This window comes from Larus michahellis, chromosome 17 (assembly GCF_964199755.1).
Source record: "Larus michahellis chromosome 17, bLarMic1.1, whole genome shotgun sequence".
NCBI classification, from domain to species: Eukaryota; Metazoa; Chordata; class Aves; order Charadriiformes; family Laridae; genus Larus; species Larus michahellis.
The window spans coordinates 8,588,478-8,601,525 of record NC_133912.1 but is presented as its reverse complement, the minus strand read 5'-3'; the positions used below and the strand labels follow the sequence as shown (position 1 = coordinate 8,601,525).

Genomic DNA, 13,048 nt, shown 5'->3' with positions numbered 1-13,048 from the left:
CTCTTAAACCTGAAACGGCAGCCAAGTGCCAGCTTGTTGGTCAAATTTTGGTGCACATGGCTTGAGAAAACACGGGTGAGCGGCGCTTGGGTCGTGCTCCTCCTTCCGCCAACATCCCCGCTACGAGCCCAGCAAAACCAGAGCAGAGAAGTCAGCAGCAAACGCCCTTGCAACCGCCACACGGGCATTACCAACACAAGAACAAAGCCATTTCCAGTTCGGAGCCCAGCAGAAAACACAGCCGACTTACCTGAGCCAAATTAAAGCCAAGAAACGGACCCGGGCAGGTCGGAAGCGGGAACCGCAAAGGGTTAATCTCTCGGTGGGGCGAAAGGTCCCAATGGCAGCCCAGATATCTATCCCCACCGCGCCTCGCCGAGGAGGGAAGGGGAAGGGAAAGGGGGGCCACGTACCGGTGTGCGTCTGCCTGTGCGTCTCCAGGGCGTCTTCCTTCGAGAACTGGGCGCCGCACTGATCGCAGACCAGGGCCTTGGCGCCCGCTGGGGAGAGAGAGGGGAGAGGAGGGTTATTCCGGGGACGTTGCTGCCGGCATCGTTCCACCCGCAGGACCTGGGACACGGCGGGGTTTTGTGTTCTACATCCCCCGCTCAGCCACGGAAAGCAGCGCCTTGCTCAACCCCGTGGTCCCCATTCCACATAACAGCACAACGAAGAGTTGCTGGCCAGCAAGAAATTAAATATTTGGGTGGTGGTTTTGGTTTTTTTTTTTTTAAATCATTAAACATCAATACGTTTCATTAGCATTGTAACCGATCTAATTGTAATTGGTTTCCTGCCCATTCCCGTGGCAGGCGCTGCTGCCGGTACCCAGGGATGGTACCCGGGGGCAGTACCCGAGGGATGCGTCTGGCCAGAGACACGGCTGAGACGCCGCGATTGAGTGCGAAGCTCGCAGGCGTCTTCGACTATCAGAGAGAGAGATGTGGTATTGGGGGGAATTCTTAGAAAATCACTATCAACATGTGCTGCTGGTTCGGGCGAGGAAAAAAACAGGATGCCCGGCAGCAGATAAGTAACTTCCAGATAAAAGCAGATTAACGATACACACCACGTCCGAAGCGTCGCTGCCGGGACAAAGCTGCGGACCCATTTCTTAGATTTCGAGGTTTGATTCAGCTGTTGCGCGGAGCTGAGCGTGACGGAGCGGCCTTTGCCACCCATTTCCAGGGGTCCCAGCAGCATCTCCTGCCCCATTCCTGCCCCCCCCCCCACCCCAACAAGACGGGATTTGGAGAAAGGCGCACAGAAACAGCGACGGGGAGAGAGGGAGGGGGTAACACGGGATGCATTAAAAAGAGAATTCCTTCGCCTTTAAATTGTCTCGGTAACGGCTGGCTCGCAGGCAGAAATATTTGGCAGCGGCGAAATTAAAAGTGATAAATTTTCTCGCCAAGCGTTGATCGATAATAGAGGTCTCATCTGTTAATCAATACGACAGTCTGCCTGTTTACTGTGCATATGTTGTTCTCCGCCGCCCTCGCCGTGATGTCAAGTTTGCATTCAAAACAACCCGAGTGTGCACGGGCCACATGGCCGCTCGCAAAGGGATAAATACGCCAAAAACTGAAAGGGCTCTGGGGGGGGACGCGAGGAGGGCCGGGGGGGCAGCTCAGCCCACACGTGCCGAAAGGGATGCTCTGGGGGCTGCGGAGCACCGTGCGGATGCTGCTGGTGGTACCCGCGGCAGGGAGAGGAGCGTAGGGTAAAGGGCTCCGAGACCACCTGGGATGGCGGAAGCTGCCGGAGCGGCGTCGGGATGGGGAGCGGCGAGGGGACGGGGAGCGGCGAGGGGATGGGGAGCGACAGGGCACGGCCACCCTCCGCCCAGCACAGGCGATGCGCAGCCGGCAGTTGCCAAGGCAATGGCTCTCCATCGCCACTCGATGCTCTCCCGAGCCCCACCGCCCCCAAGTCTGGATATCCGCGGGGACACGGCAGCAACAGGTCCTCCCCCCGAGATCAGGCTGGGCTGGGGGGCTGGCACACGCCGGGGTTGTGCCAAAGGCGGGGTTTGCCTTTTTCGCCCCCATTTCGCGTGGGCAGGTGGGTGCTGGTGGTGCCCCCCGAGCGCGCAGAGCAGCCCTGCGGGGCCGCGGCCAGGAAGGGCAAAGGCGGCCGGCATCTGGCCGGGAGCGGGGGGACAGAAAAAATTCCTTGGCCAGGCGAAAATAAACAGGGCGAACGCCGGGAGGAGCCGGGCGCGCTGGCTTACATAAGGAAGCACAGCGTGTACCAAAACAGCGGACCCAAAAAAAGCCGGAGCTGTCAGAACAATGAGTACAGACGCGGGGCATTTTACAGCAGGCGCTGCCGTACAGTTTTATTTACAGTACCTCTTATCAGCGCGGGAACAGCACGCCGCCTGCCAATTTCCAAAGGCCAGGACTGCGTGTTCTTTCCCTCAAGTAGATGTGTACTCCAGGCGGGGGAATTTTTTTCTCTCTCTCTCTCTTTTTTTTTTTTTTTCTCATCAGCAAAACAAAAACTGATACGGAGCCAGAATTCCTGTAATGTACACACGCTCGCGGGGAGGGGAGGAGGAGGAGGAGGAGGAGGAGGGAGGGCGGCGATTGAATATGTAAATAGTTCAAGGTTAATTTTACTACGTGAGTCACCGGGAAAAATGTCATCCAACATCTGAGCTTATTATAACAGGGATCAGAAAAAAAAAAAACCCAGCACCACGGCTCGGTGTTTGTTATTACAGGGAGCAGGACATATCTGAAAGCAGCGCATCCAGCGCCTGTGTCAGGGCTCGCTTCGCTCCCTCTCGCTCTCTCCCCGCGCGCTCAACGCCACCCAGAGAAACGATTACCCTCTCCAAACGTACACACGAGTTGGGGGGAGGGTATTTTTAGCCAGCGCCTCGTATCGCCTACAGTATATAGATATCTCCAGATGATCTTCCCGACGGGACGGGACTCCGCGTGCTGCCAAGTATCAGCCGCGCTTTCGGCGCGAGCCTCGCGGTTGGCACCAACCTCCCTGCCGTACATTTATATCGGCGCGAGCAAATTTATAGCTCCTTCCTAATAAAGGTCCCTGCAGCCAGAGGCGGACGAGGAGCCGCTGCTTTTTCCGTCCAGCGTGATCTGCAGAGTCATCGCCGCCCCAGCGTCCCCCCCCCGGCAAGGTCAGCGCTGCCCGGGGACCGCGGTGCCCCCGAAGTGGGGCGACACGGAGGGGCAGGCCTCAGCTCACCCCATTTCCCCCCAAAAGAAAGGCAAGGGGGCAGCCCGGCGCCGGCCAGCGCTGCCGGGGTTCAAAGCAGCTCTTGGGGACGGGATGCGCCAAAGGGTCATGGGGAGCATCCCTGAGAGCATCCCCACGAGCACCCCCCCGGGCACCCCTGCAAGCGTCCCCGGCAAGGATGCGGGCCCCCCATGAGCCCCGGTCGGGGTTCCCGGCTCCCTCCCCTCCCACCGGGCTCAGCCGGGGGGGTCTGAAGCCAGAGCTCGTCCAGTTCTACCCGCTCTCACCCCAGCGGTACCTCCCAGCGCCCATTCACTTTAATGACTTTATGGGGCTGGAGGATCCCGTTTTAGCGTGCTGGATGGTAGGAAGCAGTAAAAGGCCCCAACGCGGCTCCTGCGCCACTGCCCTGCCCTTAATTGCGGGGCTGCAGCCCCTCGACGGCTGCGTTTCCCACCCCTCTCCCCGCCGGAGCAGCCGCCGCCGCCGCGTCCCCTTCCCCACCAGCCCCTTCTCCCGCATCCCCCTCCCCGGCCGACGGGGCTGGGAGGAGAGATGCTCCGAAAACACCAACTCCAGCCCAGGGAAGAATAAGGGAAAAGGAAAAAGAGAGGCCGCGACCATCCGGAGGAGGAGGATGGGAAATCGGCCATTTCCCGAGGACGGCGGGGGAGGACCCGGTGGCAGGGAGGACCCGGTGGCAGCAACACCCCGGCCCTTCCCCACCGGTACGGCACGACATCTATTCCCCTCCCTCCCCCGGCACAAGGGATTAATAAAAATTTGGGATTATATATTATTAACAGGCTGTAATTGGCAAGAAGGTGGAGAGAGGGGGGGTGGGAAATATGGATTAAAAAAAAATTGCCAAGTAAATTTATGCACTGTCGTCGCTTTACTACCTAATTAATTCAGTAATTTCAAAAACAATTTTATTTATGTTCCATTTACCACATCAAAAGTGCAAAGAAAAAAAGCAGCACCAAACCACAGTGATGCTAAAATAATACCTCAAGGCATCTATTTTTAATCAGGGGGAAAAAAAAAAAAGGAAAAAAAAAGAAAAAGAGCCGGCCCCGGCTTCTATACAATCTCTGTCGGGCAGACCACCAACTCGGGAGAGCGAAGCAGCCGAGCCCTCCGCGAGTGCCTTCCTGGCTGCCGAAAACAGAGCTTGTCAAAAAAAAACAAATCCATAATGGCCTGAGGCTCCTCTCCAATCTATTTTCTGCTCAGCTGGTTTTAAATGAAGTTATTATGAGTCATTAAAACACCCGCAAGCCTGTGGAAGTCAGCCAATTACAATTTTAAATTTAGCCTGTTCTCTACCCCATTCTCTTGTTTTCTTCTTTTGCCCACATCAAGCTGCTTTTTGATTTTTATTATTGCTCTTATTATTATTATTATTATTTCCCTTCTCCCCTGTTCCACCCAAGTGGAAGAGACAGTCGTGAAAACCTCTGCGCTAGAAAAAGAGACCGGAGAAAGGCAAGAAGGGCCGAAAAAGGACGCGGCTGCCGAGCAGGCTGGGGTTCAGGGCGGCGGACGGCTTTGCCTCCTTTTTTCCCCGAGTGCCATCCAAAGGCAGTAACCGAAGAGGAGGAAAAGAGCGAGGCGCGGGCTTTAGAGGGTTCGGAGGGGCTCCCGAGCCCAGCGCGACGGTGGGCTGACGCCGGGGGGGGGTTCGGCCCCTCTCCCGCCCAAGCGCCACGAGCATCCCTGGACCACGGGCGGCTCTGGCGGGAAGGATGCTCCGGGCAGCACGTCCCGGGCTTGGGAAAGCACCTGGAATGATGGGGCGGGGGCTCGGGGGACAGAGCCACCGCCAACATCAGCGGCCAGCCAGTGACACCCGCCCCCATGCCGGCAGAGCCGGGGGGGTATCGTCATAGATGAAAAAAATCCCCCCAAACCAGATTTTGAGCTCAGGAGCAAAAACCAGGCAGGTTCTTACATAATTCCCCCCTTTTCCTCCGCCCCGCGGGCGCTGCTCTCCCCGGCGGCCGCCTCCTGGCAGGGGGGCACGACGCCAGCGCCCACCCAAAGCCCCCTCGGCCCCGCGCGGGGAGCGAGCGCGGCGCGTCCTGCACAGCCCATAAAACTCCAAACAGCCTCCAGACACTCCCGCAATCGTCCTCCATCAAAACACTTTGTCTTGCATACAGAAATGCGGCGGGGCGCGCGCGGAATACCAAATCAGGCCGTGACGGTGCGGGGAGGCGGCTCCTTGGCAACGGGGGGGGGGGGCTTCGCCGCCGCGCGACAGGAAACAAAATCTGTCAAGCCTGTTGGGCAAATGATAAACATTAGCGGTATTAAAAAAACCCAACCCAACACAAAAGCTGCGTAAATGGCTGGCGAGAGCAGGGGGAGGGATGGGGGGGCTCTCACCCCATTCTCCCCCCCCCCAGCCCGGGGGGGTCTCCGGCGCCGTGACCCCAGGGGAAGTTTGGGAAGTTGGGGCAGAAAGGCAGGGGGGGCGGGCGGCAATGGCTGCGCGCGTCCAGGGGTCTCAATGCGATGGATGAGCATTGGGTGGGTTTGGTACCGGGGGGGTGGCGCGGGGGGTCCCGGCACCCCTGCTCTGCACCCCACCTTCGGTAACAAGGGGAAGCCAAAAGAGGGGAGCGGGGAGAGGCGGCGGCGGGCGAAAAATAAATCTATTTCATCAGGTAAGGGCAAGGGGGGGGGGAGAAAGCAGCTGGCTCGGACCCAGCGGCCGGGTCCAGGAACGCAGCCAAAACAGGAGCTAAAAAGCAAACCATATTCTTCTGGTCTCAGCTCGGGCTCTCGAGGCAGAGAGGATGGGGAGGGGGGGCGAGAGAAATGTATTTTTCATCAGCCAGTGTATAATTTATAAACAGCATTAAACAGTTTTTGTTTTCTTTCTTCCTCTCCCCCGTGTGCGCGGCTTGGCCGGCAGTCAAGCCTGCATTAATTTCTGCTGTGGGTACAGTGTGTTCTTGGATGCACATCTGCGGATGATCATAAACGCGGGAACGCTGGCAGAACATCCAGACCTGCCGGCGGGGCCGCTGACATCACCCGGCACCGAGCGCGGGACGGCGGCCAGCCGGGGCGGGGGGGCCCCGGGGAGCCGCCGGGGGCCAGGGGACGCAGCCGCCCTCACCCCCACCGCCAGGACACCGGCGCCCCATGGAGATAACGCCGAGCGGGGGACGACACTCGCGAGAGGGACGGGTGGCGTCGGGATGAGCCCCCTCCCCTGAAAACGGGCGGGGGGACGCGCCCTTCCCTCCTGCCCGAGGTACCGTCCCCATCGGCGCGTCGGGTCCCGCTCCCCCAGCACAGCCCGGCCCCTCACCCCGCAGGGCTTTTGCACCCCCCCTCCTGATGACAGAGGACGAATCGAGCGGATTTGGGTGGGGAGGGAGCTGCTGGCAGCAGGGCAGGGGGCTGCGGGCGCGTTGCCCGCACACTGCTCACCAGCATCCCCATTTGCTGCCCATCGGCATCCCCACGGGCATCCACCGGCATCCCCACGCGCGGCCCGGGGCGGAGGAGGACCGCGGCAGTGGCTCCTGCGGGATGGAGAGGCAAAGCCAGCGGGGGAAAAGCAGACACCCGCTTCCCTCCCTCTTCCTGGGATAAACCCAAGCGAAAGCGGGCGGTTTGGTAACCGCCACCCCAGGCCGTGAAGAAGCACCGGCTCGGACGAGGCTGCGGCGAGGCTGGGACCGGCCTCCCCCGGCCGAATCGATGGCGCTTCTCACCGCACCACAACGAGCCGGGCTTCCCACCTCGCTTTCCACGGCAGCTCCTTTTCCTGGGCGGGGGGCAACTCTTCATAGCGCCTTTAGAGGTTGGAGCGCGCGTCTCCGGCAAGCAGGCGCAGGCGGCGCTGGGCAGCACGTAGGGAAAGGCTTTGCATGGCATTAAGGGCTTTATATTTACGTTTTATAGTGGAGTGTAAACATTTGGCTGCGGATTTACCTTGCACCTGCGAGGCTGCAGCGATAACACTGCCGAGCACCCGCCACGACGCAGGGGCACCGCGACCCCCCCCACTTGGGTCTCCGACTTGTTCATTAATTTAAATGCACCTTTAGCACCAAGTATCTCCCAGAAACGCTCGGCCAGGGAGATGCCACCCACCACTAAACCCAGCATTTGCCACCTTCGGCATGGGGGGCTGCCGGAGGAGGGGGCTCCTGGGGGGCACAAGCCATCCCACCCCGACACTCTCCCATCGGCGCAGAGATGAGCCACCGCCGCCCCGAGAACCAGCCCCGACGCCACCGCCCCGGCACAACCTGGCCTCATCCCGGCCGGCGGAGGGGGGAGGCGAGGGGAGAGGTGCAAAGGTCTCCTGCTTTAATAAATAACAGCGCTGGAATTCGCGGCGGCTGTTTGCGAGAGCAGGGCAGAGCTCTCCCCGCCTCCCCCCTCCAGCCGGATTTAAAAAAAAAAAAAATAATAAAAAAAAAATAATTAATCCCGCGCAATGACAGGCTTGGCTCGGCGTTCACTGTACATACTGTACCCACAAAGCTGGCCGCCCGCCAAGGACGGGCCGCGAGCCAAAGCGACCATAACAAACATGAGCCGCGCGCGCCAGCGCCGGAGGGGGGGGACCAGCATCCCGCGGACCAGCACCGGACGGGGGGGGACCAACAACCTGCACCCCAGTCAGCCCTGTGCTGGGGAGACCAGCGTCCCACCGACCAGCACCCTGCACCCCAGTGCTGGGGGGGACCAGCATCCCGCGTCCCAGCACCTGGGAGGGACCTACATCCCCCGCCCCAACACTGGGAGAGGGGACCAGCATCCCACGGAACAGCACCGGACAGGGGGGGACCACCATCCTGCACCCCAGCACTTGGGGGGGGACCAGCACCCCACATCCCAGCATCCTGCACCCCAATGTCAGGGGGTCGCCGGCATCCTGGGGACCGGCGACGGATGGGGGGGATGAGCATCCCACACCCCAGCACCAGGGGGGGACCAGCACCCTGCACCCCAGCGTCGGGGGGGACACCAGCATCCCGGGCACCAGCCCCAGCAACCGGCCACTGCCTGCGGGCACCCCGGGGAGTGCGGACGAGGGGCAGAGGGGGAAAAGGAAATACGAATAGAGGGGGGAAAACCAGATAACAGAACAGATCAAAATATAAAATGTAACACAGCTTCCTTGCGAAGGCACAGCTCTGGCTGCGGCACCTGCCACCCCCGAGTGATTTGTCCTCAACGGAGCGGGACGAGGACCCCCACCTACATCCCGGCAAAGGGGGCCGGGGGCCACCTGCATTTTTTTTTCCCCATTAAACCCCCCAGCTGCGTGTGGGGCTGCACGCCCAAGGGGAACAGCAGCCTACATTGACTTGCAGAGCACAAGCCTTCCCACCAGCGCCGCGCTCCAGCCCTTCCCTATCTATTTAATTAAAGGGCCTGCATCATGTGAACCTGCTAGTTAGATTCATTAGGCAGAGAGCGCCTAATTCCGCAGCAGTTGTGCTAATGAAACTGCGGCGGGCGCCCGTACGCGGGGAACACGCTGCCGGGCCACGCGCGGGAGCCGAAGCGAAGGCGATGCTCACGCCACGAGCAGGGCTGGACGGCAAGCAGCCCCGCGGTACGCAGAGTTTGTTATTCCGAGCTCTTAGCCCAGAAAAATATTTCCCCAATTAAGGAATTGAAAACAAACTCTGAAAAAAAAAAATAAAATGAAATAAACCTAATTACCAGGCAACTGGAGAAGAAGTTCGCGATGTGCCGTGCTGGGAAGGGCAGAGGAGATGCGCGAGCCGGGTGGCCACAGCGTCTCGGGGTGGGTGCGGAGAGCATCCCCCCGTCCTGACCCCCAGCGTTCCCCCCGTCCCTCCCCCAGCGTCCCCCCAACCCACCTGAGTGAGCCAGTAAGTGCATTCGCAGCCGCAAACTGTCCAGGAACCGCTTCCCGCACAGCTCGCATCCGTACGTCTTCATCCCGCTGTGCAGCTTCCTAGGGGAGAAGACAGAGGGGGGGTTAGTCCTGCTGCGCCCGGGGGAAAGGTTATCCGAAATAACGCCCGAAACTTCCCCTTACTTCACCCAACCGACGCATCGCCCGCGCTCGGTTCTGCCTGGAGAAGGCCTGTGGGAAGGGCACGGGCGGGAGGCCCTGCGTGACCCCCCCAGCACGGACGAGATCACCTTCTCCAGCTTAATGTTCGTTATCGTGACTACAGTCGGATTCTTTTAATAAGCCAAATAGATCTGAACTCTAGACTTAATGCAAAGTGTGTTTTGGCAAACTTCTGGCAAACTTCTTCCTTATGCCCCGGGGCGCTTTTGAAAACGGTACTGTACTCCAAAAAAAAAAAAAAAAAAATTAAAATGAAATTGAGAGGTTGTTTGGAAGCATTTCTGACCGAATCCCAGTTTCCATCCCAATTCGGCGTGCCACAAATCACAAGCAAATCGTAACCAGCAGCTGCAAACAGGAAACGTGCCACTCAGCGTTTCCTGGCACGGCGAGGCCGGGCTCAGCGCCGCCGCGGTGCTGCACAGCCTCCCGCCCGCAGCCCCGCTCCCACCCCCCGCCGCGGGCGCCGGGCACGGCATCTCCCCCCTCTGCCATCGCGATGCTCGGCCACCGCGGCCAGGCCCGCGTTATCCCCGTCTCTCTGCCGCGGGGACGGTGATGCTCCCTCCGGCTTTGGGTAGCAACAACCCCCCGCAGGTGGGAGCCCCTTTAGCGGGCGGCGTTTGCACAGACCTGGGCAGGAATATTGCCCAAGCCCACCCTGCCCCACGAGCCGTCACTGCCGGCCCAGGGCAACCCCTCCCAGCCCCGCTCCCCCCCTGGCAGAGCAGCATCCAAGGGTGGCTCCCCCACAGCGCCGGGGGGACGTCACGCAGCACCCCAAACGCCTGGCACGGCTGCTCGTGGCTGTATTTCGCCATGTGCTGGCGGTACATGGATGCTTTTGCAAAGCGACCCGGCTCTGCGGGTGGGAGCAGCGCCGATAACCCCCCCCCGAGCCACAGGCGCTCCCAGCTCCTGCGAGGCCTCCGTAGCCAGCCACGCCGCGGCTCCTGCGAGCCCTTCGTACCCACGGCCGGGGCGGGCTCGCGGCAGCGGCACGTGCAAAGTTTCAACATCGGATGCTGTAAACAGAGAAGTATTTGTATGTGTTTGAGGAGTCACACAGCAAATCGCTGCGTGCCGACCTCTGCTCGCATCCACCATTTATCATCACTCTGCAACAAGACCAGCGTATTTTTATTGCCTTGTTGCCAAAGACAAAACAGAAACGGTCTTGTCCGGGGCTGGACGCCCAGCCCTCCTCCCTCTGCCGCTCCCGCGGGAGGGCTCGGCCCCGGCCGGGCTCGGACCGCTCGCCTTCTGCGCTCAGCCCGGGGTGGGGGGAGATTTTCCTGGGCGTGAGCTTTATTCCCTCCCGAGTTTTACTGGCGTGAAGCTGCTGCTGCACCGAGCCCCAGCAGGAGCATCCCTGCCATCCGCAGGGAGCCCGGAGACCCCAGCCAGGGCGCACGGGGTCTGGTTCCCTCACGAGTGTGCGCAGCAGACGGCCCCACATCCCAACTCGCGTCCAGTGCGCATCCCGCCCTGCATCCCATCCGCTTCCCACCCCGCATCCCATCCTGCATCCTGCCCCGCATCCCGACGCACATTCTGACGCGCATCCTGCCCCACAGCAACGCCAGAGGGGCCGGAGGGCGGGAGGAGACCCCGCGACGTTCCGCACCGAGCAAAGGCCACGGAGCGGGAAGGGAGCGGAGAGGAGGGAGCGGGAGCTGGTTTCACCTCTCAACTTTGCTGTATAATGTAATTATTAATCAGGCTTGTCCTGAATTCACTGTGTCATGGCGGAGGATTAGGAGTCACGCACGAATTCAGGCCAAGAAGGTTTACAATCCAGAGGATTTATCCGCCTCGCAAAAATAAATAAAGCACCAGCCTCCTGACAGACTTCTGCTGCCAAGAAGTCAGCTAAATAAGTGACAGCCTTCTCGTTTTGCATTTTTAATGAGGGACACGCCTGTCACACTTCCCGGCCGGGGCTGAGCTCGCTTCTGCACTTAACGCCGGGTTTAAACCGCTTTGTCAGGAGGAGCGCAGCGTCCCCCGTGCCAGCGCTGCGGCGCCCGCCTCGCGGAGGCCGCGGCGCCTTTGCAGTGAATTAAAGCGTAATTGGATAATTAGTTCGGGTAAAACTTGCGAGGTTTGGGGTTTTTTTTTTTTTCTAAAGTGAGTCTCGAGACGCAGAGGGGAAACAAGAGGACAAGTTTCCTTTCTCTGCGTCGCCCAAACCCGCCGAAACACCGGCAAAACCAGCACGGAGCCCAGCAGGGAGAGGGGAAAAGACAGGAGCTGGAAACCCGCGTCTCCCTCGGGCTCCGGGCGCTGCCGTTTCCCCTCCTTGCGCCCCCTCCGCATTGTTTTAACGCGCCGAGTAATTTACTCGCAATATCTCTATCAACAAATTTCAGCGGCAACAAAAGTTTTCCATTCGGTGCCTGCTTATAGGACGATCTTATCGCGCACCATCTTGCACGGTCCCTTTCAACAAGGTCTTAAAGCGCTTTATCTGCTCGGTTTCCCGGTAGCAAAATATGATTGAAATGTTCTATTTCTGCTCGCCGGATTAAGGAGATGTTGCAAAACTGCACAAAAACCTGGCAGATGTAAGCAAGGTATTACGGCTGCTGGGGCTGTTAAGATCTGAGGGGAAAGATCAATACGTGCTTCTAAAGTTGCGCCTCTAGAAAGCGGGGGGAGAGGTTGAGGACGTTAAAATCCATCACTGTGCGGCGACGCTGCCCCAACCCGCGTGCAAAAACATAAAGCGTGCTTTATTATTCCAATCTGACGCTGAAATTACGCTCCACGCGTCATGTTCTCCTGCAAGGTCCCCACCAGCAAATGAGCCGAGACGACGCTCGTGGGATGGAGAGCAGCGGCAAGTGGGGAAATCGCCGCTTTTTTCTCAAAAGACGATTTTCCTCTGTAATTCCTGCTCGAGGAGCACTGGCCAAAGCTCCCCCCCGGCAGTGAAATATGGCCGGAGGATGCTCCGGCACGGCGAGGATGCTCCGGTGGCATCCTGGGGCTGGGACCAACCTCCCGGAGCGAGTCCCGGCGCAGAGTTTGGCGAGGGGCTCTCCGGGGGGGGGTAGGACCCACCGAGGGGCGACCCCCCCCTCCCCGCCCGGCTCCGGCAAACAAAAGCCGGGCGGGAGGCTGGCCCCTCGCAAGCTGCCGGTAATTAAAAAGGCCTGTAAATGCCCCGCAAAAAGCACTTCAAAGGGCCGGCGATTCCAGCGAGACCGCGCGGTGTAAAAATTATGAGTTTTCCCCACAGGGTGCTTTGTGTGAAAGGGCCGGGATCGGTGGCAAACGCCGCTGCCCACTCCCGGGGGACGCGGGGGCTCGACGGAGCATCCTTGGGGACGCGGGGGCCCAGCGGAGCGTCCTTGGGGACACGGGGGTTTGATGGAGCATCCTTGGGGATGCAGGGGCTCGATGGAGCGTCCCGGGGAACGCGGGTACCGACGCAGCCCCGGCACCACAGACCACCGCGGCTGGCCCACCACAAGCAAACTCCGGCTCCGGCCACCTAAAAACCTGCAGAAAACCGCCTTCTGCTGCTTTTATTTCAGGGGCTGCGGTGTCCCGGCCCCTCCCCGCCGCCCCTCTTGGGAAGCGGGAAGGAGACCCCCTCCCCTCCGCGCCGAACGAGACGCGTGGCTTCTGGCCGTTTGATTACTTTTAAGTGTATATTTTTCCCCTCAAACAGAGTGAATACAATGGTTAGGAAATTTGACAGAAAACTATTCCGAGCCATTTATTACCTTAATGCGCACCTTT

At 59.8% G+C, this 13,048-nt stretch overlaps 1 protein-coding gene across 2 annotated transcripts in view; it reads right to left on the bottom strand.

The window, feature by feature from the left end:
- Window positions 1-13,048, bottom strand: part of ZBTB16 (zinc finger and BTB domain containing 16) — a 60,653-nt gene that overhangs the window by 21,842 nt on the left and 25,763 nt on the right. For both annotated transcript variants that reach the window (XM_074560858.1, XM_074560859.1), the window contains exons 3-4: window positions 9,078-9,175; window positions 414-500 (exon numbers count right to left, since the gene is read on the bottom strand). In XM_074560858.1, coding sequence (XP_074416959.1) covers window positions 414-500; window positions 9,078-9,175 — 185 coding nt within the window. The remainder of the gene's footprint in view (window positions 1-413; window positions 501-9,077; window positions 9,176-13,048) is intronic.